General features: G+C 40.5%; 1 protein-coding gene across 1 annotated transcript in view; it reads left to right on the top strand.

Annotated features, from left to right (window-relative positions):
* The window catches only part of ATP8A2 (ATPase phospholipid transporting 8A2), a gene marked incomplete at its 5' end in the record, with an annotated part of 434,715 nt that overhangs the window by 288,286 nt on the left and 120,146 nt on the right, over window positions 1-26,283 (top strand). Inside the window, 3 exons of the mRNA XM_018566377.1 lie at window positions 714-788; window positions 7,849-7,971; window positions 10,318-10,396. Of these exons, the coding sequence (XP_018421879.1) occupies window positions 714-788; window positions 7,849-7,971; window positions 10,318-10,396 (277 nt within the window). The remainder of the gene's footprint in view (window positions 1-713; window positions 789-7,848; window positions 7,972-10,317; window positions 10,397-26,283) is intronic.

Raw genomic sequence — 26,283 nt, 5'->3', positions numbered from 1 at the left:
AAACTTGTTCTAATGACAACTGTCTAAATTGGGATTTCTGCTCACTTGTGACTTCCTGCTTTGTCTCTCCTTCATTGAATACAGACAGCAAAAATATAGCTGGACAGGGGTCATAATCTTTCCATACTGTATCCAAAACTAAAAAAAAAAGTTTTGGCTTTAGAGACTCTTTCATGGCAAGTGGGACGACATTTTTCTTAGAAAAAATGTGGTTTTGTCTATCTTACCTATTCTCTGTTGCAAACCCACAATTACGCTCAAACAAAAAAGAGGTAATAAAAAAGTAATACCAAACACGGGCTCCTAACACACATGCACTTCAACAACATTTGTGTAATGCTTGTGTCTTGGTGCAGATTCCAGTGAGCAGATTGACCTGAGAGTTTAATCAAGGCTCTGCTGGAAGAGTTTACATCTGGTGAACATTACTTGTGTTCTCTTCCTGACGAACGCACAGAATGCACAGAAAGGCGCGTACAACTAATATATGCCACAGAGTCCAAACAGCCCAGGTAAAATATTCACCATAACAGGCTGATTTGAGCAGAACGACTTTGAAACAACAATGATAATTACATTCTAGCAACATCACACAGCTGTGTCCAGCTGGTGGTCCACATTCCAATGTCTACCCCCCCTTTCTTTTCCCCGATATATGGAAACATTTAGTGAAGTATCAAAATATAATATTGTGCCCCTGTCTTATGTTTCAGCTTTGGTTCGCATTTGTTAATGGATTTTCTGGACAAATCTTGTTTGAACGATGGTGCATTGGCTTGTACAATGTGGTAAGTGACTCATTTTTGGTTTTTGATTACACATAAAAGTGGGAGCAAAGTTCCCTTACTAGTTCTGTCTCTGATGTTAATCGCAGTCCATTATCTTACTCCCAGTTTTTTATGTTATGTTGAACTATATTTTGAGAGAAAACATATTGTTCTGTTGCAACATATGCCCCATATTTAAAACAGTTGTTGTGAAAGTAAATTCAGTGTAAAACCACATTTTCCATAAATCAAGCAGCAGTCCCCTCGGCAATCATCTGGTATGATGTTTTCACATTTGTCCAGTAGTATTTGTATATGATAAATAACATGTTGTTTTCTTCTGGACTTCTTGTTTGCAATCTGCCTACCGACTATTTGCATATAGGCTTATATAAAGAAGAACAGAAATAAGAGTGTTCCATTGTTGACTTGTATTTAACAACCAGAACCAAAGACACGATAATGAACTTTTTAGGATACCCATAAAAAAGTTTAATTTAGTATGCAGTTTAAAAAAATTGTTAAAATATATTAATAATTTTATTGAATTCAGCATTTTTAAAATAATCTGCATATCCAAAAGACAAAAACTACTAGGGATGCACCAATACCGATACTAATATAGTATTTGTTAATGCTCCTGATGCCTATCCCGATGCCTAACCTGAAGTTCCCGGTATCAGGACCCCGGCAGCATGTCATTACACGCTGCCCAGCTTCCTGATTGGCCCGGGAAGCCAGGTACATGCTCCCTCATAGCCGGCTCCATGTGCTTCCTCATCACCTGGTAACGGCTTCCCGACTAATCAGGAAGCCGGGCGGTGAGTCATTACACGCCGCCCGGTTTTCTTAATGGGACTTCCAGTATCGGTATTTGATATCGGTATTGTATACCGGCGAGTACCAAAAAAAAGATCGGTACTCGATAACGAAAAAACGATATCGGTGCATCCCTAAAAATTACAATATATGAGAGCCTATATTTATTGAAGCCTTTACCTTTCTTCTATATATAATATTCATATACAGTAATAAATGTATTCATTTCCCGTCAATGTATATGGATTGTAAATATATTGAAGAGGAGGAGTTAATAGTTATAGACGTTCATTATTGTACATTTGAATGTTGTTTTATAGATATGCAGTTTTTTTAAACATTGAATTCAATAAAATGTTGCATCATGAAAAGGCATTTGGAGCATTTAGAGCATTGGTGACCTAGAGTTCTTACCCATACATAGTAAGGAGTTCAGGGATGGTAGAGAGAAAACTGAATTGGCAGTTTTATCAGGGCTTGGCAAGGCTTGTTCTGGATCCTGGAGCTCAAAAGCCTTTTGTGGAGGTTTGGATGTGATGAAACCTCCAACCCTAGGTTCACATTTTGGTGGTAACCAGCACCAACTTATTGCGTAGGTGTACACAAGGGTTTTGTTATGGTAACTGACTGTAGTTCAGGGCTACACTCAAGGGACTGAGGGTTTTACCCTGTAACAATTTCATGTGACACTGGGGAGCTCTGGAGTACCTGTGTGGTATTTGGTAAGACCCAGTCTGTGTGACAAGGACTGTATTTTTAGATAGTTATGCACCTGGGCAGCAATAGGTCACTCTAGGTCTGTTAGCTAGGGACCCCGTATGTTAGTAGTTCGCCAAGTGGCAAGGTTTTAAATTCTTGTTTTTAATTTTTGCTCATGTACATAGTTTTCGTAAATAAATTGCATGTGTGCATGTTTCATTGAGAACTGTTGTTTGTTGTGCCTTTTTAAAATTGTTGTGAACTCTTTCACATACACACCAACCTGTTGAGCTAATCCCTCTGTAGTAAATTATGAATGTTTATGGGTAAAATAAAAAAGTCTCATTTCATTTTTGGTCCTGGTTGTGAATACAATAGGTTGTGGATATCCTTAAACACTTGAAGAACCCTGCTATAAGGCCTCACAGGTGCAACAATGCCACTTTCAGATCCATATGGCCTTTTTTTTTTTATAGATCTGAACACTGTTATAGCCAATGTGTCCATGCACATAGTGGAATGTAGAGTGGCATTCAGTGAGATAAATATATATTACTCCACAATGACTACATATTTTAAAGTCCATGACTATGACCAATACCTCCCAGCTTTCTGAGATGAGAAAGAGGGACACTTTATAGTGCAAAGTATGTAAGCAAAGGCCACACCTCTTGCCAAGCCTTCAGTGACCTAGATTACAAAGAACACGTACACAATAAACAATTGGTTAAGCCCACAAGTGTTTGTTTTGCACTGCTTAACAAAAATGTATCAGTACTCGTACTTGTAAGTACTCGGCAAGTACCCGTACTCGCAAAACTGGTATCTGTGATTTCCTTTATTTATATTTATAAAAACAAAATCATACAATAAAACAGAGATGTACAAATCCCAGGAGCTCCGTGTGCTCCTTACAAATGACAGCTGCCTCCTAACTTTTGAATTTTTCTCTAGTCTAGTCTTGCAGCTGGAAAAGTATCGGTACATGTACTTGTACTTGTACTTGTGCCGAGTACTGTACTTGGTATCTGTGCAACCCTAGTTAGGAGGAATACTATGACCAACTGTGCTGGGCATCCCACAAGCATCAAGGGCCCATTCACACCAAGGTGGTTCGACCGCGCGGATCCGCCGACATGAACAATCCCATACATTGCTATGGGAACCATTCATGCGACCGCGCGATCCGAATCACCCCCCGTCCGAATTGCTCCCTGACCCTTTTTTGCCAATCTGATCAGTGCGGTTTCCATACGTTTTTAATTGCATTTCAGTGCTGAAACGCAATTAAAAACTCCCAAAACAGCCCTTTTAAATCAGCACGGAAACCACGCTGATCCGCAACCACCCTGGTGTGAATGGGGCCTAAGAGTTAGAGAAAATGTTAGAAAAAGATATAACCCGCTCTCTGCAATGGTTGTCAAATATAAACAAAAATAGCCAGATTCTTTTAAAATGACTAAATTATAAACAACATCTCTTTGAACAGCAGCCCAATGGCAGCCGCCAAATAGCATTATATACCTGTATTTGTCTATTTACACTTCTAAGGGGTCAACACTAAATTACTGTAATAACTAGCCAGTCTGGGAGCCCTTCTCCGCACACTACTTTACAATCGCATTTCTTTCTCTGACACTGTACAGCTACAAGTGCACAGCTGTGTATTTCCCCAGTCAATAGATACAACATTAAAATGCTGTGCATTTTACTTCCCCAGATAATAATAATAATAATAATATAGCAGAGCCAGTTCTTGAGCCAAGAATGGCCACATCTAATGTGTTAACTGGTCTTGTTTCTGGTGACAATGTGTACCTCTTCTGCAAGCAATATGAAAGTGCAGCTGTGAAAGAACAGCTTTAGAAATTACTAGTATGTGAGTGGGATTAGAGGCACACAGAATGCATGGCAGATACTACAATGCCTGGTAATGGCTGAAACTGCAGATTATGGATCCTGGAAAGACACCTCGGGCCCAGCACACAAAAGATGTATTGTTCCACAATACGTTTTTGGGATTTGTTATAAGAAGGAAGAAAGGACATAAGGAATCCGTTTTAGGAATCCGTTTTTCATTCAGGAAAAACGGATTCCTAAAACAACTCTAAATTTTTACAGCCAAGTTAACAGATGTAAGGTTAGACAAAATTGTAAAGAATATCATTCGCTTGTCTAAAAAAAGCAGTTGTATTGATGCTGAATGCAACATAAGGGCCACGTCACTCTTATGGGCATTTTCGTTGATGCATGTTTTTTCACATTGATGCGTATTGCTCATTTATTTTCAATGGGCACTCTGTGCCAGCCTTTCTCAACCAGGGTGCCGTGGCACACTGGTGTGCCTCCTGGCCACCTCAGGGGTGCCTCCAAATGTTGTGGTAGTGGGACTGTGATGTGAAGGAGGAAATGAAGACTGATGTAAATGGGTGTCCTTATGTAAAAGGGAAACTCTAATGTGAAAGTAGGGTACTCTGATATGAAAGTGGGGCTTCTGATGTGAAAGGGAGGCTCCTGATTTGAAGGGGGGCTACTGATGCAAAGGGTGATTCTGATGTGAAGGGGAGAATATTGATTTGAAGGGGCACTTCAATGTGAAGGGGGAACACCACTTTTTGTGCCCCCTTATAATTTAAAATCTATTACATTTTAGACTGGGGTGCATCCAGATTTTGCATACTTTTAAAGGGTGCCATGACTAAACAAAAGGTTGAGAAATGCTGCTCTATGCATCCAAGGGCCAAAAAAGAAAAACCTCCCTCATTTTTTTCCAGCACAAGACAACGTCTGTATTAGAGTACACATTATTGTATCTATAGCAATAACTCCTGCAGTATACAATTTCGGTCACTAGATGGCAGTGTTTATAAGTTCTGTTATACAGTATATATGATATACTCTGTTGTATTGAAAACGGTACAGAATAAAGCTGTGGCTTCCTTCCTGTTTCCAATCTATGAGCAGCATGCTTATCAGACTGTGTGCTTGTGTTTCTCTGTGAGGCTGTGCAAGAAGTTCCAACAGTATGTGTTCTCTAACACATGCTTTCCATTGCACTGGGAGGTAGTTGGGTTTGTTTTGAATATGTATGTGCATTGGGGGGCTATTAAAAATGAAAGGCAATGCACTGCAATGTGTATACATGGCGTGTTGCAGGGGCGTCCCGAGGCCGGGTGACACCCCGCCGTGACATCATTGCATGTGACGTTATTGCGCATGCACGGTCAGCTTAATTAACGCTGCTGGTTTGCCATCTTGGTGATGGACGCCAGCAGAGAGAGGAGGGGATGTTCACCCGGTGGGATGACACTGTCACTGTCGGGCTCTCGGTCTATGACCGAGTGCCCAACTTTTTAGAGGGGGTTACCCGGGTGCGGGGCGCACCCCCCTTGTGACGCCACTGGCGCGTTGTACTGCATGTTATCACACATAATAACGTGTAGTTAAATGAACACACAAAAGTATAAAAAGGTCTGATATTGGAGCACGTTTGCTTTATGTTCATTTGTTATTTAACATTTTTAACATTCCTGCTTAAAGACTTCCAGGTGTAAATTATTCTCCTTGGCACACATAATTACTACTAAGCAGGTGTTTGTTTTAAACAAAAATATGGGTGTGAATGAATAAATTACACATATATTCTGTATAAATCCATCCCACGGGTCACATTCTCACTATTGTATTAAAAACCCCCTTATTAAAAGCCCTTTTTTGAAATAACGCTGACAGTGCAGTGAAATGCCCAGTGTTAGCACTTCACTACTTCCACGTGAGCGTGCCCACTGGAGTCACAATAGTTCTCTCTGGTGGAGACTGATGTCAATACTGTTTCAGTATAATTTAAAAATAATTAGTCTAAGCCCAGTGTCAGTCACCTGCACCCAGCAGGGGCATCTGTCTGTATCTGCTGTATCAGAATTACTTGTGTGATCAGGCTTCCAGTTCTAAATGTTCACATGCAGGATTCAACAGCGCTTGCAGGAGTATGTGATTGTGTTATGCATGCTGGCATTTTTGTAACATATGGAAATATATTGTCACGACAATGATGCTCCTGTGTACAAAGGTAATTTTCTGACAGCATTCTACTCTCTATTCTTCTACATTTCATATATCCTTCAAAAAAAATAGAAGATCCCTGCTAGCAAACTCTACTGCTAGTGCTGCTGCAAAAAAGAAACCTGCAAAGGTAGAAATATGGGAGCTGTCATTGCTGACTTGTTTTTAATGTTGCAGGTTCCAGGTTTATTATCCTGATACTGGCTTCATTATGTATCTTGTCACTAACCCAAACAAGGACCCTGCCAGTGAAGTCTAAAAAATCTTGTCTCCTTAGGTAATGAATCTGCAATCAGGATGACAGTTCTAATGTCTAAACCTTTAAAAATAAGTCAGAGATGGCGTCTCCTATGTTTCTTGCCTTACTTGTCCCCCTTCAGTCTACTGCTTTTCATCTCTACTTCTCCTTTAAGTGACTCTATTGTTAAAATCAAAGTAACAAAAAAGATAACTCTTTGATATACTGTATAGGAAATACCTTTGTCTGCTGCTGCTTGTGCCGCTAAATGTCACCGTAAAGCTGGCCATACACTTTCAACTTTGTATTAGTTGATGAGGTCAAATTGACTATTGATTTCGAGCGTAGTGATGAAAGAACTCGAAGGAGCAGGATGGAAAAAAGATTTTGAACAAATTAAATTCTAACAGTAAATTTTGTTTGGGAAACTCCATTCACTCCAAAATCAAACGTTAGAATCAAACAAAATTTCAATCAACATTTGTCAAGTATCTGATGGCATTGTCGGTTGGTAAAGAAAGATCTTTTGTACAAAACTTTGTTCGGGAATATACCAGTGTATGGCCAGCTTAAGACTTAAGGAGTGGTGGATCCCTGATCCTGTTTTGCGTTTAGTGCACCTAGTTCTTCCCGCTGACCATTATGTTACTATGTCCTGTAGTGCCGTAGGGGTCAGTGTAAGAAACCACAAAGCTTAGTGAAGGTACCAGGATAGTAACTATACAGGAAGTTACTAAAGAGACTTCAGGTGGGGTGATATCTACAGCGGCAGTCAGACATTTGAAGTATTTATTTATCTTTTTTGTAGGAACATCTTTTATTGACATTTGATTTTAGCAATACAATCACTGGTACCAGTGATTGGCACCAGACATCATTCTAACCACCTTTATGCCTGACTCCTAGCAGGTTGACCGACCATGTCACTGCAAAGAGTATAGCCTAGGTAGGTCTGAAAACAGCTTGAAAAATAAAGTATATTCAATAATTCCATAATGTGCAAGACAAGTGAAAAATCTATTCGTAAAGCAAAGTTCTGCTTTTAGTCTATATTAACATGGCATTACATGTACACATTAAGAGTCTATTACGATGCAAATACAGGACTGTATGATTCATACTACAGTATTTAGCTGCTCAGTAACTCAGGGGGCATGGTTGGATCATTGTGGCTGTGAGGTATTAACAACCTCTTTAGGTCTTTCCTGCCCTCTTTCCACATTGTTATGACCTTTGCAGTGATCACCATTACTCTCTTGACAGATTTTCACCGCCTTACCGCCTTTCACACTGGGAATCTGCGAGCGATCCTGCAGCCAAGACAGCATGCGAAGATTTCCACAGCTCTACAAAATCACTCAGAATGCAGATGGATTTAACACAAAGGTAAGTGTGATGGAAGCAACCATGCCTATGATATCTGAGTGAAGTCTCTGTTTATGGCAGGGATGTTGTCTTCAACATTTTTAAGGCAAAACCAAGCTTTAAAGGCTATGTCCTCCTAAAAGGAACATGTTATGACATCTAACTCTTCTTGCTGCAGCAGATAAACTTGTTTCTTTTTTGCTGCATTCTTCTACATAATGTAAGACAAAGAAAAGAAAAAACAGAAACTGGTGTCCCTGCTAGATGTAAGAAACTGATGTGTGGTTCAACAAATCTGAACATGCTCAAAACTAAAATGAAAACCTTCAGAAAGTGAAGTACCTGATTCAGAAGCTCTGATGATGCCCTTATTTGACTCCCAGGGCAAGCACTAATTCTAGGACAGTGACATCAGCTGCAGTAAAGCTAAGTAGGCTCAGCTACACTATTCCAGCACTAGATCACAGAGATCAGTGTTAAGTTTCCTGACCGATTCACTTTAAATATTATATTAATTTTGTATGGTCAGGTCCTATAAATAAGCAGTAAGGTTAACTTATAAGACTTTCTGGCTCTGTACCCATGTTATGAAGAGTCTCAGTAATTGTTGCCGCATTCCTCATAATATAACATAGTGCTTGTATTTCCTCTGTATGATCTGAACATGCACAACATTCAGATCTTTCAGGCTTGGACATTACCATGTATGGTCAGATCTTTTTGAGATCTGTCAAATCAGTGATCTCATGTGCAGATCTTATCAGATATACTGTCTCTATGGATGAAAGTAATTAATCCAAACTGTCTTGCAGTAATTGTGAACGTGCAAGTTGATAAGCAATTTATAATGAGCTTGTGAAGAGTACTTCTTGGTAAACCTCTAGGATTGGTGGAGAATTCTTCCATTCCTACACAGAAAGAAGAAAGATCCTTCAATCACATGAGTACTGAACTGCAAAATATACCCATTCGAGAAGTGGTAGAGGAACCACCAGTGAAGTAAACTGGGGTACTATTAGTACTAAATACTGAAGGAAAATTGGAGATCATCAAATCTGTGTTGATGTAAAGGGTTTGCATGGACCAGCCTTTCTCAGTTGGGGCTCTTTGAAGCCCTAGTGTTTATTCTGAGGTTGCTGGGGTTCCTTTAACAGTGGGCAGTGGTGGATTAACCTCTCACGTGACAGTGCTTGCATAGTCCTGGGGCAGCCGTCACTCAGCAAAGCATAATGGCACAGGACCAGTTGATCCTCTCTTCCCATGCCTTATATTAATATCAATGTCTTATACCCATGCCTTATATTAATATCAATTTTATATATACAATATCAATGTAACAAAAAGAACAATATAAAAACTAGGATTTTTCAGGTGCTACAATAGACTTGCACTATATTATCCCACCAGTCAGCAGTTTCTAAGTCTGTTACTGAAACTCATGTATTTCATAGTGTATAATCCTAAAATACATAATGCAAATACACATGCACATATATAGTTTCTCTGGCCATATATATTTTTTGTTTGAATTTCATGATTATTACTCATAATCATTTTTGTCATATAGAGAAGGAAGGTGTTAAAATATTCATCCCCAGTTGTCAAATACCCTAGGTACTCCATATTCCTTATTCTTTTATTTATGACCATATCTACAAGTTACTGATCATGCAAATGTATCCTGAGCTGTAGATATGATTTTTAGCAGAAGTTCCCAGAGACCTGAAATTTATTTTAAGCGCCTCCCTGGGGTAAAAAGGTTGAGTAAGTCTGGTCTCAACATGTACCTACTGTCTGTCAACTGCATTCACAACTCAAGTCAGATATGCATCTGCAATGTTTTACTATTATTGAACTGTGCATGTCAAAATGATCAATAGATTCAGACATAGAAGCGGCTGAAGTTATATTCTAATGAAGAAGAAGAATAGTTCATACGTGACCCCAATAGAGAGTACGGTGTTCACTGAGACCAGAAGTATATGCAATATATTCTAAGAACATATTTATAACTTAAAATGTTACTGTACATGACATGCTTTTTAAAACATTTTGTTTTTATTTCAAGATTAACTGATCCCTTGAAACACTGACCTTTTGGCTCATTTCCCTTTAAAAGAAGATTACACTTTGAGAACAATGAAGTTCTTGTCCTTTATGATATGTAGTATACTTCAGTTAGAGTTGCGTGACAATCCTAACAGATTAGCAGGAATGAAAATAGATCCTAGAAAGAGAAATGATTGTTTTATCATCATCCTCCGGAACCCAGGAACACCACTGATTGCTCAGTGTAACAGCAAAGCCCTTGTTGAGATTCGGTCAGGTGTTAAAGTTAAGTGATATCCTTGTTCTGTGTTGTTTTAGGTATTTTGGGGTCATTGTATCAATGCCTTGGTCCACTCGCTAATCCTCTTCTGGTTCCCACTGAAAATGATGGAACACGGTAACTATTTTATATGTCAGTTTTCAAAGATGTGATGCTGAATATTTATTCTGGTATGGTTGTAGATTTTATTAGCAGACACAGCCGATGGAAACTGGGGTGACAGAAGGTTAAAGACAATGTTGTGATTGGCAGGCCATTAATTCACATTTTCACCCAGTTCTATGATTCATCAGTTGCTTTTCAGCATTGTTTTACATTTAACTTTTTGCACTTTGTTGACTTCTGCTACTTTATAACTTTATAAAAGTCTGCCTTCCATTCATGCCAAGTATACTCCTTCCCTGGTAAAGCTATAATGACAATGTAAGACACTGCATAATATATTGAGACCTTCCTAGCAGATTCACAAACTATCCTAAATCCTGTGGAAATATACCTGGACAGAATCAATTGGAGAAGTTACCTTTTTTATAGCAAGTCTACAGGAAAATGTTCATGTTACTCAAAACAACCAATTAGATGTTTGTTCTTATTCTCCAAATGTGGGGGGCTATTTATAAAGGGTTTAAATGAATAATTATTAGGAGCCCCAGTTAATACAAACAGGCCAATTCATTAAAACTGTAGAGAACAAAATCAGCACAAAAATAGTTCAGTTGCTTATATAGCCCAATTAGAATTGTTATTTAATCTGATTGGTTGCAATTATTAAGGATTCTACTTATATGCTCTTTGTCTTTTCACCAATTTCAGTGAACCAACCCTGACATTTGTAGGAGTATGATAAGCTGCTGTGAGCAGTATTACATTTTTTCTGTGTACTTTCTCCTCTAGCAGTGTATCTAGAGGTTTGGATTAGGAAAGTTCTGTATAGCTGATGCTAATTCATGAGCACAATTGTACATCCCAGCTCCTAGAACAGGGGTGTCAAACTAAATTTCATCACAGGCCGCATTAGCATTATAGTTGGCCCCAAAGGGCCGGTTGTATTTGTAAGACTAAATAAACTATAAATGTATCTACTCTTTATCATATTAAATAACTGCCTCTGCATTCGATTATTATCGGGTTTAGTAATAACTTAATAACTTGCTCTGAAAGTAGAAGTCTAGGTTTATGGGACGTTTATACACATGTGATTTGTTGAGTTAATTTGTTCAGTAAATAGGTATTTTCTGTACATATTGCGTGTGGACTATTTGGGTAGTCTTACCACTATTTCATGGGGCATATATTTATTGGCATTTTGACTATAAATAGTGGAAGCTACCATATACTGTATATGTATATATATATTTATTCACTGGCTTGTATTATAACTATGATACAGAGAGTTATACTCATTATGAGTTGATTCGTTCTGAATAGGGCATTGATGGGGACTGTGGCCCCTTATCTATTTTTTTTACTCTACGGTGGGCTGTGCGGACTCTCAGATAGCTTTGCGTGGTCTATGCTGGGCTGTGCAGGGGTCTTAGGAGGGCTGTGCGGTCTCACCTGGGGTCCTGGTCCGTCTTGGCAGGTGTAAACAGGCACCACGATTCACAGGAAGGCTGCCAGGACCTTGCTGGGTGACCTCAGCAGCCTTTCAGTGAAGCCCGGCGCCTGTTTACAGCACCGGCTTCAGTTTAAAAATGTTAAACGCTGGTATCGGCGCTTAGTATCTGGGCATTTTCGCGAGTATGAGTACCGGTATCAGCACTGATACCGGTATCGATGCATCCCTAAACAGTATATCCAAAGTGTTCTGTCCTCCTCTCTGGTGCCGACTGCTGAGACAAGGTGGGGGCAGAGATGAGGGGGGTGCCGCAGGAGAGGTGCAAGGGCTACATGAAATTGCCTGGCGGGCTGGATTTGGCCTTGTGTTTGACACAAGTGTCCTAGAAGATGTAAAAAGGTTGCCCCCGGTCCTGAGCAGTTTTTTGTAAAGCCATGCACAAAATACCTGTTCATCCAGTCAGACAGTCAGAGCTGTCCTGTGTTATGTCAAGCACTTTACCACTTGTGCCTAGCCCACATTCTTGAATGATAACCCCCCCCTCCCCCCTTTGCCCCCATTTGTTGTGGAGGGGGTATTCTGTACTTCAAAAGAAGACAAGCGGGCAGAGCTGGCACCATTCCCTGCAGTTTCACTCAAGTAAAAACACTTACTGTGTCAGCTCACACCAGGAAATTAGGGGCTGGTTGGGTTTCTAAAAGGATCAATGGGTAGTTTTCTGAATTTGCAGAATCTTTAAAGGTATACCACATGGGAAATGTGCTTTTTGTTTTCACTTGCCCTGATATACACTTTGTTTTCAGTTACATAAAATTAATCTTTAGAGCTAGGAAAATACTGCTCAAATTTTAGCAGGACTTTGCTGCATTTTGCCCAGTGTGTAGCCCCATTAGCCCCCTCTGTTCACAAAAAATGTATCGTCTCCAGCGAACAGTGGCTGCGGCCATGTTTTGGTATTCTGGCAGCAACATACCTGCCACTCCCAGAAAATAATAGCTGGGCTAGGGGGATTCCCCAATTCACGATGTTTAGCGTGGATTGGGGGAATCAATAAGTCTGTGGCCAGCTTAGACTACTCTTTACAATTAGCTCTTTTCTAGATCTGGAGTTCTGTTGTCTATAGCCAACCTTAGGCAAGTCAAAGAAATTTGAGAGAGGTTGGTTGTTCATATACACTGTAGGGAATCAGTCTCAAGGCAGTGCCAAATTCGCAGGTTTTTTATTCACAGTGACAGTATCAAACAAAAGGTAACGGCATCTTGCCATAACAGAAAGGAAAATAAAATTCTGCTCCACTGAGCCTTACTGTAGCCTTTATCCAGCAAAGTCCTTGGTTAAAGACAAGCATGTCCTTTGCAAAACAAATTCTTTAGTTTTAAAGGTAAGTGTGTCCTGTATAACACTAACAGGTCCACTCAAATCTCGCTGCAAGCAGCACACAGTCTCCTCATCCATTGAGACTCTCTCTCTCTCTCTCTCTCTCTCTCTCTCTCTCTCTCTCTCTCTCTCTCTCCCTCCCTCTCTCTCTCTCTCTCCTCACACAGCTAGGCCCAGCTGCCTTAATCAGGACCTAGGGAGAAACCCTCAAAATGTGGTCCACGGACTTGGGAGTTTGTCCCTCTCAGAGCTCTATCAGACTCCAAGTAAAACCAGCCCTAGATCAGGTTTTACTAACATAAGGTAAAGAACTAACTTTCTTTACCATGGACTCTTTGCTGGCATTAGCTTAGATACAAATCTAAGAATCTGTGGAAGAACATATATCCTGTCAATCACTTTTCCTGTTACTTTGACTGATTTCAGAGGCACCCTGCTGCAGCAGTCAGACTGTCTTCGTGTTTATCTGTCACCAAGCAGCTCCATAAAAATGCAGATTCATCCCTGTCAAGGGTGAATGTTTATTCTATTAAGACAGGAGAGGTAAAAACTGCTGGACACCCCACATAGGGGGGAAACAATCGCAGCCATTCCAATAGGATCAATTGCTGTCAAGGTTTGTCAACAAGGGCTGCCTAAAGCTGGTATACACTGCTGAATGTTGGCCAATTCCTCCTCAATCATCTAAAATCTGAGCCATGGTTGGCCCTGTTGGTAGCCCCCCTCACTCAACAAAAGTAAACAAAATTTAATTGGCCTTGGTAGAAGTAGCCGGTCTGAACATTCTTGTCTGAACAGTGCCTATATCTATGCAACTGCTGAATACAAGTGGATGGATACCTGCAGCCCAGTGTGTATAGCCAGTGTTACTGTGCCCACAAAGATAAAATGGCTATCAAATATGGGCAACAAACCATTTACTTGGACAGCTCAAACAATGAATAGAGCACCTTTAAATGGTACAGCTTTACATTTCTTCTCAATCTAAAATTAACTGTAAGTTGTTAGTACAATTAAGTGGATATTTTGCAATAACGGTAACTATGATATTATAGATAACAAGCTTAGTGGGTGATAAATGAAATTAATTACATGCTTTGCTTATCAGAGCAGGAACTGTCTAAGCATTCAGCATTATCATCACCTCAGTGTGAACTTGGATATGTCCCTGCAAATCCGCTGGTGCATTCTTTGTCCTCCGCTTATCCACTCTTTTACAACTCGTGATTGAGATTTATGTGTTTTGGAAGGCGTTCTTCACTCTGTGAGGATAGAGAAGAACTTTGTCTCCTAGAAAAGCAATACAAGCAGAGCGGAGAGTAAAGATTTGCATGCTGGAACCCAGTCAATGCAATACATCAAACCTGTGTAATCATTGTATTGTATTGTACACTACATGGATGCCTAAATTTAAGTACAATAAATCATAGAGTGATTTGCAGTGTGTGACAAGCCAGTGATGGCAGGGAAACCGTAACACAGAAATCACTGATCTTCTTGCCACAACTCTGTCATTCATTATGTTTTCAATGAGTGATTACTTAGAACAAACAGAGACTGCTGTTCTAGCCAGAGGGAGAAAACTTAGAAAAAGTGTAATGCATTTATCTGCAAAGAAAATCCCAAACAGTGTATCTATGTAGATTCTTTCCACTTGAAAACAAATGTTACAGATGAGCGTTTTGAAGAATTATGCTGGCCATACTCATGACAATTCTCTAGCAATTTAAAGTTACAAAAATGCACAAAAAAAAATCAAGACAACTTAACATCCATTTTGAGTACATATGTAAACTGGTGGGGATAGGTTGCCTTGATCTGTGATTATCTGTGCGTGGTAAAGCTAGTGATTTTTCCATGTTTGGCTAGTGTTAGGGGGCACCAACTCGTTCCTAGTCCCACTTCCAGTCACTCACCTCTACCCAGAAATGTTTTTCAGCCAGGCAAACGCATGTACTTTGCATTCCCATTCATTCATGTGGAGCCATTCATTCCTATGAAGCTTCCAAGTAGGGGCTCATACCCAGTAGGATCCTATCCATTCAGATGCATGAGTTGTTCAGGTATTCAACAGCAATTGGAGCAACAGCTGCTACTATTCTCTAATATTAGGGGGCACCAACTCATCCAGAATCCCAAGAAAAAATTGTATATTCCCTGGAGCTCCGATATACTATACAAATCCCTTAAAATGCATGTCTATAATTGGTCCTCTAAGGTCATGCAACCAGGGTTTGATAAACAGAAAAATAGGGGAGTGTTCCAAGTGAGGATCACAGAAAGTGGTTGCTTAAACAGACCGAGACCATTAAATCTTATAAAAATATAGGCTTTATTATGTTTTACAAAACATCAATTCTTTGCAACAACACTTCCGCTTCTTACTGACACAATAAAAAAACAACGTTGTTTGTGACACTCAAAACATTCATTCATACACACTATGGGCCCCACACACACTGCGACCAAGCTTAATCCCTGCAGAAACGAGGGAGTACTCCCAGGTAAAGCACCTGATAGTGATCAGTGCTAAACCCCTTGACAGACGATGATTTGGAGTATAGACAAAATAGATCAAGTAGGACAACTCTTTGTACAGGTATCCCGATGTCTGATGGATACTATCTATCAGTTGGTGATTAGTATAGGAAGTCTCTGTGATTCACCATGGATAGAGCAAGGGGACACATTCCTGTATAAGTAAGGTGTAGTCATGGACTTTCATATATCCGTGTTCTTTATAGATCTCTTTAAGGAGAAAAAAGTCCTTCACTTGGTTTCCTGAATCCTCTAAACCTTCCCCTATATCAATAAATTCCTCCCGTAGTAACAGGTATTTTTTCGAGGGGGAGACCTGTGATGGACTATTTTAAGTTTGTTTTATAGTCAGCCGTACTCACAGTTGGTCGTCTCATTCCCCTCCTTTGCGAGTCCAGATATCCAGATGGAAGTCCTGTGATTTCAACGTTTGTTGTTGATGTATGGCTCATTTGTAGGGGGAGGATTTTGTAGGGGGTTTTTTTATTAAATTCGTGGTTTAGAGGAAATGATGTCTCTCCGTCGTTGTTTTTTTCCGGGTTGCAGTCAGCAGTTTCTCAGGGAAGCAGTCGTCTGTGTGGGTCACATAACACACATTAACGGGTAGACGCGTTTCTGACGAAGCTCCGGGCGAAACGCGTCTACCCGTCTGCACGAATTTAATCAAAAAACCCCCTACAAAATCCTCCCCCTACAAATGAGCCATACATCAACAACAAACGTTGAAATCACAGGACTTCCATCTGGATATCTGTACTCGCAAAGGAGGGGAATGATAGGAATGTGTCCCCTTGCTCTATCCATGGTGAATCACAGAGACTTCCTATACTAATCACCAACTGATAGATAGTATCCATCAGACATCGGGATACCTGTACAAAGAGTTGTCCTACTTGATCTATTTTGTCTATACTCCAAATCATCGTCTGTCAAGGGGTTTAGCACTGATCACTATCAGGTGCTTTATCTGGGAGTACTCCCTCGTTTCTGCAGGGATTAAGCTTGGTCGCAGTGTGTGTGGGGCCCATAGTGTGTATGAATGAATGTTTTGAGTGTCACAAACAACGTTGTTTTTTTATTGTGTCAGTAAGAAGCGGAAGTGTTGTTGCAAAGAATTGATGTTTTGTAAAACATAATAAAGCCTATATTTTTATAAGATTTAATGGTCTCGGTCTGTTTAAGCAACCACTTTCTGTGATCCTCACTTGGAACACTCCCCTATTTTTCTGTTCATCCACAATCCCCCCTCCATGCACTTAGCTCTCCACGAAAATATTTTCTGCCAGACATCCCCATGCACTCTGCATTCCCATTAATTCATTTGGAGTCATTCATTCCTATGCAGCCTCCAAGTAGGAGCTCATGCTTGAAAACACCATTGGAATGAATAGGAGTCAGGAGCACATGGCCAGCTAAACTGGAAGGATTTTTGCAAGCATCTGCACAATTCTGGCAGTGATATCTCACTGAATCAGGGGCAGGAGAGTATAAGCCTTGGAGGGGCAGCTGGGACAGTTACACTTCAAATAGAAATAAAGGGGTCATCATCCTCCACACAGCTCCCTAACTTAACAATGAAGCTCACTGGCATCTCACTTATAAAGTCATCCCTGTTTTTTCCCCTGCAAGTATGTTCACAGTGTTACACTGACAGCACTGTACAATACAATAGAGCCTGACTTGCTGACACAGGTGACTTTCCCTTTTGAGTTCTACTTGTACAGGGACTTGGTGAAAGCAGATACAAAATACATATTTGAGGTATTTATAATAACTAGACTTGTTAAGTGCCCACAAAGATAAAATAGCCATCAGCCTATGACAGCTGTTTTCAACTTATCATCAATACATCCCCATTTGACCACTAGGCGTGCATGTGAGATTCAAGCATTTTACAGTATGATATATTGATAGTGCCTATTATTACCTTTAAAGAGTGCCCGACATGTTAACAGATCTGTGGCTCTGTACAAAAAAGGGAAGGATTCCTTCATCATGTGCGTATGCAATATGATGTCAGCTCAGTCAAAGAGTAAAATCATAGCAGACTCAGACCTTTGACCTTGTCTCACCTTATGTTGTTATCAGTGACTGATCTGCCAGTGTATAGGCCACCTTTTGACTTTGGATCAAGAAAAGCTTCGAAAGTATTTTATAGAAATTCCTTTCCCTGGTGTGTTATTCATCTTTTCTGGCTTCCCAAGTAGAGTCACAAAGCCTCCATAACAACATACAATTTACTTAATTGCATTGCAACCCTATATGGTTCTTATTACCTAAGCTTCAAGAGTAAAGATAAGAAAGCTGTCTCTTGAAATTAAAGAACAGGCCAGTTCATTAATTCTTGATGTGTTCCACAAAAGCTTGCAAAATAGTTCTTTCTCAGCAATGTAATTATGTACACAAAGAGTCAAGCCTCATCAATGCATGCTTGTAGCTATGTCAGTAGTATTACATTTCACTCCTTTCTGGAGGGCTTCACGGAAATAAGACGTCAAAATATTGGACGACAGTTTCACAATTTGATTTCATCTGGACATGTGATATCTCTAAAAGATGAAGGGTGGTTGCCTAAAAGTTACCATAGACACATCACGGGTAACCTTTGATAAAGCTGGCTGATTATGGCCAATGGTCAGCAGGTCTTTAGAGGATGCTGGGAGATAAGTGGTTTGACCAAGATCACTGTATCTCTGACCTGTTGCTTCTCTATCCGATTCAAATGATGTTCACCTTCGGTGTAAACACAGTGAAAGAAACGTTGGCTGATCTGTAAGGAGAAAGGAGCAGTTCTTTTTAAGCCCTTCACTCCCTTATTCTCTTGATGTTATCTCAATTCTATCAGATATCTACAGAATCTGAAAAATGATCACACACATCTTTGGTATAAACTGTGGCAATTCCTCAGCTGCTCCACAATTCGAAATTCTAAGATCATCAGCTTACTGACAGAAGAGACTGGTGTAGACTGTTGTACTACAACAATACCTGGTTTGGACAACCTTGGGAAGAGTTATAACCTCTTTCAGGGTTTTTCTGCTGCATATGTCCCTCTTTCGGTCCCTTTGACACAGGCGGTGTCTGTTCCGATAAGCAGGGGATTAGTCAACAGATCCTCTGCTAAAATGGAGCAGAACTGAATGGATGTCACTTTTTTGACATCTGTGTCTATTCAGACGGGACCATTAAACGGAGTATAGATCTACGATGGGTCCGTTAAACAGAGCTTAGGTCTATGAGCAGGCAGATGTAAATGGATGTTTAGAGCCGCAAACACAGAACTCTTTTTTCTTTTTTTTTTTCGGCCCTAGATGGCCTAGGAGGTAATTGGATGAAAGGGGCCTTAAGTGAATACCTCCTGCTGGCAGGGGCATATGTTGTGAGAGAAAATCTTTGTAACAGAGACATAAAGCTTGGCTGGTTGGGTTTTCATCTGTTAAACAGAGCTTAACGCACCCATGTTATGTCTATGGGGAGGAGGATGTTAATGGACAATTAGGGTCACAAACATGGAACACTTCTCCATTTTTCCCCCCGACATACATGGACTCGGAGGTAATTGGATGTACACAGATGCACATCAATTTATATCCATAGACTAACATTGAGCTGAAAAGCTAACAGACAGATCTGATTGGAACTGCTGTGTTTAAGGGGCCTTCAGTGGATACCTCCTGCTGGCAAGGGCATAAGATGTGAGAGAAAACCTGTGCAACAAGGACATAAAGCTTGGCTGGAGTTGAGTTTTCATTTTTAGAGGAATGTATCTTTAAGTATGCCTTGGCGTGAAGTAAAGAGATGCTAATAACATCCTGTGGGATGACAAGATTTTACATTCAGTTAGCATTACTAATATAGACAAATCTAAATGATTATTTTTGCTCTTCCTATGTAAACATTAGTCAGTTCCAGATACCTGTTTTTGCTGGTAAAGGACAGCATCACAGAAGATTTTAATTACAGACAGCGGCATTAACTAACATCTCGCTCATTGTTCATCACATGAATGAAATGCAACTTCACAAAATGCATTCAGTCTCATGTATGAGAAAATATCCTGGGGGGAAACACTGAAGACAAGAAGCACAGACAGAGAGATAAGATCAGGAAGAAATACAGGCCATGTTCCTGTACAGAAAGAGAGATCCGCAAAGAGGCCTGAGATTTACATATGTCTATGACCTGCCACCTGCATCAACCTGAGACTCACATTATTACAGCCTACAGACTGCAATCCCCCCCACTAGTGCTTATAAAGTGATATTATAGAGCTCTCATGAGGAAAAGAAATATTTGACATTAAACGTTTACTTTTATATAGCTAGTAAGTAGAAATAATAAGGCTGGAGCTATACATGGATGATTTTTACTAGGTAAATTCTGCTACTACAGTTTCTAAGAGTATCAACTGATAAATAAGCAAATAGAACAAATAGTGTTAGTTACACAAGTAGCAAGTAGGAGCCAACGGTTGCACCCAATATGAGAAATGTGTGTTTATGTTAAATACATTGCTATTACATTCTACTTGTGTAGATAAATGTGTATTTCATGTATCAAAGTACCGTATATACTCGAGTATAAGCTGTCCCGAATATAAGCCGAGGTTTATAATAATAATAATAATATATATATAGATCTATATATATAGATCTATACATAGATCTATATATATCATCTTTTTTTAACAGACTAAAAAAGTATTGTGATTGTTAACAAAAGGGAAGGCTTACAAAACATTTATACAGAATAACGGTAATTGTAATTTTTACTGTGAAGAACAATTTCAAGAACCACTACCTAGCGCTCTATATTACATCTAGGACTGTGGGAAGATATGTCCTCTACTGTCTGGGGTGCTGTCTGTTTTAAAATAGTTTTGCAATATTTTTTTTTTGCCTGCCTGGTTTTAGGATCATTGCAAGTCAGTGTCAGTCATGCTCACCTTCACAATTGCTTAAGGCTGACCCTTTCAAAGCAATCCATCACCATAGAAGTATGGGAACTGCTGTTGCTGAAGTCTGACAATTGCTGACCATGGAACTAAAAAGAATGTACCACACCAATGGATCCATGAAGTCCGGTACTTTTTTATGTTGCTTTGAGTGAGATTGGAGCATGGAGGAGCTCAATACTTGCATCTTGGAGGCTCTCAGAGACAGGAACCAGGCATGGGAATGGGAGCGGTGATATTTGGAAACTATTGACCATGGAACTACCTGAGCCCACACAATGTCTACCTGTGTATTTCATGATCTGTCCCCCATCTTCTTCTTATAAAGTGTATAGACTAGGCGGCATAAAGGTAGCAATGGAAAAATAAAAATCTCTCAAATGTAAGCCCATAAAAATTAAGGCTATTATTCGACTATTCAGATTTGTGCAAAAGCCAATTTGTTACATCTACTGTAATATATCTTTAAGGAGGCCATGTCACTAGATTAATTTATTCATTTCAACAATAATCTTCCCATAAAATTATTTGTGTTGTGACAGGACAGTGCCGTGTCACAATGTTGATTGTTGTGTTTGGCGCCCTGGACTCTCGGCTAGAGGGGCTGAGAGGGTCCAGGAAATGTATAGTGTTACAGGGAAGGAGCTGGGTTTCCAGTACTTTCCGGGTTTCCAATTGCCAGGCCAGACTGTCCAGGTCAGAGAGAAAGAGGCAGTCAGGGGTGGAGGAGTTGGTGTGGGATGCTGGCACATGAGGACTCCTGCTGGGAAGAGGGACAGGTTGTGTCCAGAAGCCAGAGTGGAGCCAGGTGGTTGTGTGTGCGCTGGATGCACAAGAAGGACAGCCTGGGGGATGGAAGGCTTAGAGAGGCTGAGAGAGCCAGGCACCCAAGGTGTGTGGGTGTGAAATCAAAGGCTGCTGAAAGCTGCTCAAAGGGCACAGAGTATTCTCGCAGAGATCCTGTTGAGGAAAACAGTAAGGTCCTGGGACTGGGACACTGAACAGGATAACCTGTGAATGGTGAGATGATATGTATGCTGAAGAAAGCTATTTTTGTTGGATTTCCCTTGTCTGCCTTTGGAATTAATAAAAGACTGCTCTTTGTTCTGTGAAAACGGCTTAATGACTGGTCCTTAAGCGCTCACCAGATGTGCTAATTCCCCAAACATCACAGTGCATTTAGCATAATTTATATGTTATTCCCTGTTAAAGCCTCCTTCAGACATGTGTAGACATCCAGAAACCCTGAGGCTAGGTTCACACCTAGGTGATTGAGCCGATGAGCTGTTTTCTCGTGGTTGTCGCGCAGTTTTTTATTTGCATGATTTTGCTTTGAAAACACTTTGTGAAAGCTGTGCGGTTTTCAATGCATAGAGATATCTATGGGAGCACAACCGCGTGACAACCGCCCGAAAATAGCTCCTTCACCTTTTTGCATGACAGGCATATTCGACTGCGCAACGCAACACAAAGGTGTGAACAGGCCCCATTGACTTCAATGGGAATCTGTGTTTTGCGCAATATCACGCGCCTAAATCCACACAATAAATCGCCTAGGTGTGAATCTAGCCTGAGCCTACTGCTGGGCGCTGCTATTTTAGATGTGATGTCAGCAACCCCAGCACACTCAGATCTTTCACTCAAGCCACACTCGATAGCATTACCCTACACTCATCCCTTATTTTCTACAAAAATGGTTATGTAAGTAGGTGAATAAAAAGGCGGAGGAGCTGGGTCAGCACAGATAGTATTTAGACTCTTCCAGAAAAGGAGAGGGTTATGACATGCAAAGTGGGTGGGGACTGTAGAAGGGAAGTGACTAGTCAAATTTGGTGACACATTCAGAGACATATTGCAAGTTACAAAAAATAAATATTTATGGAAAGGAACATCTTTTTGAAGTAAGCATTAAAATACTTATTTTTTGTGATTTTTACCTGCAATTATTAAAGCTGCTGAGAGGGTCTCTTTAAGCATAGTCGTAGTTTAGTTTAGTTTTTTTGCTTGCTTTTCACCTGCTCATCTATGATTTGCTAAAGATGAGGAGTGGTCACACACAGCAACACAAATTCAAATATGATCTCACTTCACCTGGTAAGGGGGGCACCAATAACATTTTTATAGAAAAACGCATACAATCCTGGAACATTATTTATGGCGGGAAGTAATGTGATTTAGGCAGTTGAATTTGAAGTGCCCCAAATACAGACTTCCCTTTGTCTGAAGCTGGGCCAAGTGCAACAGGAAAGAAAATGTGATTCTTTGCAAATATAGGAGGACCAGTGTCTATAATTCAATTTGCCGGAAGACACCTGGTTGGTCTCTTTTTACACGGTGTGTCCCCAGAGAAGATTGTGCAGAAAGGGTTATTGAAATAGTAAGCTCAATTAACCAGACCCACAGAGCAGAAGCTGCAAAACGTTGCTCGTCCTGGTGACAACTAAGAAGAACCATATCCAGCCCTCTCTCTGTAATTTATATTGTTGTAGTAAGTGAGGGACCTGTGAATAGTGTAACACCTCTGTTTGTTCTGTAACAGCGACGTGTTAAATAACACATATCAAATTCTGTGCAATAGAAGGATATCCATTTCTCCTGCACCGGGTACGCTGTGCTGGTCAATGAATTAAATTATAACAATGTACAGTTGAACGAAGCAGCTTGTTGTTAGGACTAGGAATCTCTGCATAAATAATTAAAAAGGCAATTCCAGCTCAAACCATGTTGTATTTTCTGATAATACATACAAACCAGAACTGTTTTATGTAAGGGCAAATTAGCCTTTTTATTGTTTTAAATTTATATGAAAAAGTGACCAAACTGAGGTCAATAATGTGTGGCAGTGCGTGGCAATGCCACTGTGTTATCTCCATTCCTGTGTCCAGAATCTGAGTGGCCAGTGCATGCTGATGGCACAGGTGTGCACAGCCTTTACATTAAAGTTGTTGGGAAGGGTTCAATACTCCACCTGGGAGACAGAAAAGCTCCACCCAGGTGTCAGAGTGGAGTCCAGTGCAGCAGGGTGCTGCGGATTGGGAAGAACCCCCAGTGTGCAGATTAGCACACGACTGAGGCTGTCTGGAGGAACAGACAGTGGGCTGAGGCCGGAGCAGCGGTGCTGCAAATGCAAAGCCAGGAGACTGGATGGGCAGGTGCTGCCATGAGATGCTAAAGAACCCCTGCGAGGGTAATTGTTCTGTTTTGTGAACTTTCATTTAATAAAAGTGGGCAAGGAAGCCCTTGAATGAAGATTACAGCGAGTGGATGCGTCCTTTATGCGCTACTATTTGGAGCTAATCCCCACAAATGCTATCAATGGAAACCAATTTTTTGCTGACTTCTCATCCTGCAATTGCTAGCTGCCTGCCTGTCTGCATGTCATGATGACCCTGTGATTTAAATAATTGTACTTATGAACTTGAAACAAGACTGCAAATTAGGACTTCTGGCTTTTCTCTGACTTTCTTGGTCTGGATACCTGTTTCGGTTCAGTGACACAGAAAGTGCTGAAGCAAGCCGATGAAAGTAAGAGCCACACAACAAGCATTATGAGAAGGAGATCCCAATGGCAGCTTTGTATTTGTCTTGGATAGGTTTACTTTTACAATTATATTTCTGTGTTGGTCATTTTATATTTACATTGTGGCAACTATATTTGATGGTTAGGCCCCTGTTACATGGTCTGATCATGGATGGGATCCGTTCATGGACCCCCTGCTGATCAGACTGGTTGTCACCATTGTGACATCCTGTCTATCCAGCTTTTTCCTCGATCTTGTGATAGAGGAATAAACTGCAATTAGCAGACCCACGTTGGTCTATAGCAGTGGTTCTCAACCTGTGGGTCGGGACCCCTTCGGTGGTCGAATGACAATTTGCCAGGGGTCGCCGGGAGTCTCCCGCTATTAGATAGCGGCTCCCTGCCACCCAGGGGAGAAACACTTTCTCCCGGAAAGGTTTAATCTGCTCGAGCCCCGGCCCCCGTAAGTCAGAAAAAAATAAATAAATCAGCTTTGGAATGCATAGCTACATTCCTATTGGCTATTTCACTTTGCAATAGCAAACTAGCTATTGCACCCGTCCACTGCTGCTGTCAATCAGCAGAGGGGGACCTGCAGTTCTCCATCAGGTCCCCATCTAGTGATTATCATCATTATTATTAATAATAAAAGCTGACACCCTCGGCTTGTGTTATATGGTTTGCCATTTTAGCTGTTACAACAGCGGCTCTCAACCTGTGGGTCGCTGTGTGATCTCTCCTGTGCTAGGTGAGAGTCCTCTCCTAGCGCAGCAGCGTCAGTTCTCCCGCCATGCCGCCAGATGTCGCTGCAGCAGCCGCGTCAACCATAAATTTTACCGTTGGGGGTCACCACAACTTGGCAAAATGTTACCAAGGGGTCCCGGCCCTAGAAAGGTTGAGAACCACTGGTCTATAGGGACTCGAATGTAAACAAACATGTGACCATTTACATCAGATTACCCCTCATCCAACACGTTCAGATCCAGCAAAACGGAATTCTAATCCGTTTGTTTTTCCAGACCTGGCCAGAGCCAGGGGTAACTGGATGTAAATGAGCTCCTGTCCGTTTATATCCAGCTGTCCATAAACTAACATTGCGCTTCTGATCAGGTCCCCCTGAAAAACTGATATGAAAGCCAGTATGAAAGAGCTATTACAGGTGCAGACTCTGCTTATGGTTTATTAGTGCTGTATAATTGATTTGCCTTCCTGTTACAGTAGTGCTGTATAATGACAGTGTCTTCCTGTTCCTCCCCCTTAGTAGAAGACTTGCAGACAAGTCCTTCTAATTGCTAACAGGGTTTTCTTTCCACTTTTGTTAATGAAGATGGAGACAATTACACAACATCACTAGCTGGGATTTGGGGGAAATGGAGGCTCGGACTGGCTCCTTTGGCCTTAATACAAAAAATTGGCACTTTTGCTTCACAAAGCAGTAACTTCGTGGCAATGACCATCCAGTCTCTATAGGACCATGCTTCAGGACATAGGCTATGACATATGTCTAGATGCTCTTTTTTGTAATGGAAGCAGCATAAGGAACATGTGGATTTTATGCATTTTGGGGCCTGTTTTAAGCAGAAAAAAATGAGCTTACTACATTTAGCACAGCTGCAGAGTTTCATGGACAGTATAAGAGGTTCACTGTCTGATTTTACCTGACGGGTGGAATTATTCTTAGGTGGTTCAATACTTTCCTTATGCTCTATAATAGTATATAAAGGCATGCATTTCCTTTATTATTACCTATAGGTGTAGGATTGATTGTGGTAGATGTGTAACTTAGATTGTGTTGTGAAATTAACATTCATGTATAAAGGTTGTAGCTGTCACACCAGATTTCAAAGAGGAGGTTTCAAATCAGTAAACAGTATAGTCCAAACCCAATCCAAGTTTAAACATTCATCATTTGTATTTAACTTTGTGATGAGAGATGGTCTTTGATTCATAACCTTTCTATTGTGTACTCTTCTGTATATACTATTTAATACAACTAGTTGTATTAAAAATATATATATACAATATATATATATATATTTGAGGTTTATTTTAACAAA

This window comes from Nanorana parkeri, unplaced genomic scaffold, assembly GCF_000935625.1.
Source record: "Nanorana parkeri isolate BGI_ZX_2015 unplaced genomic scaffold, ASM93562v1 scaffold945, whole genome shotgun sequence".
NCBI lineage: Eukaryota > Metazoa > Chordata > Amphibia > Anura > Dicroglossidae > Nanorana > Nanorana parkeri.
Note: the sequence above shows the minus strand (reverse complement) of the source record. Positions and strands in the feature narration are given on the sequence as shown.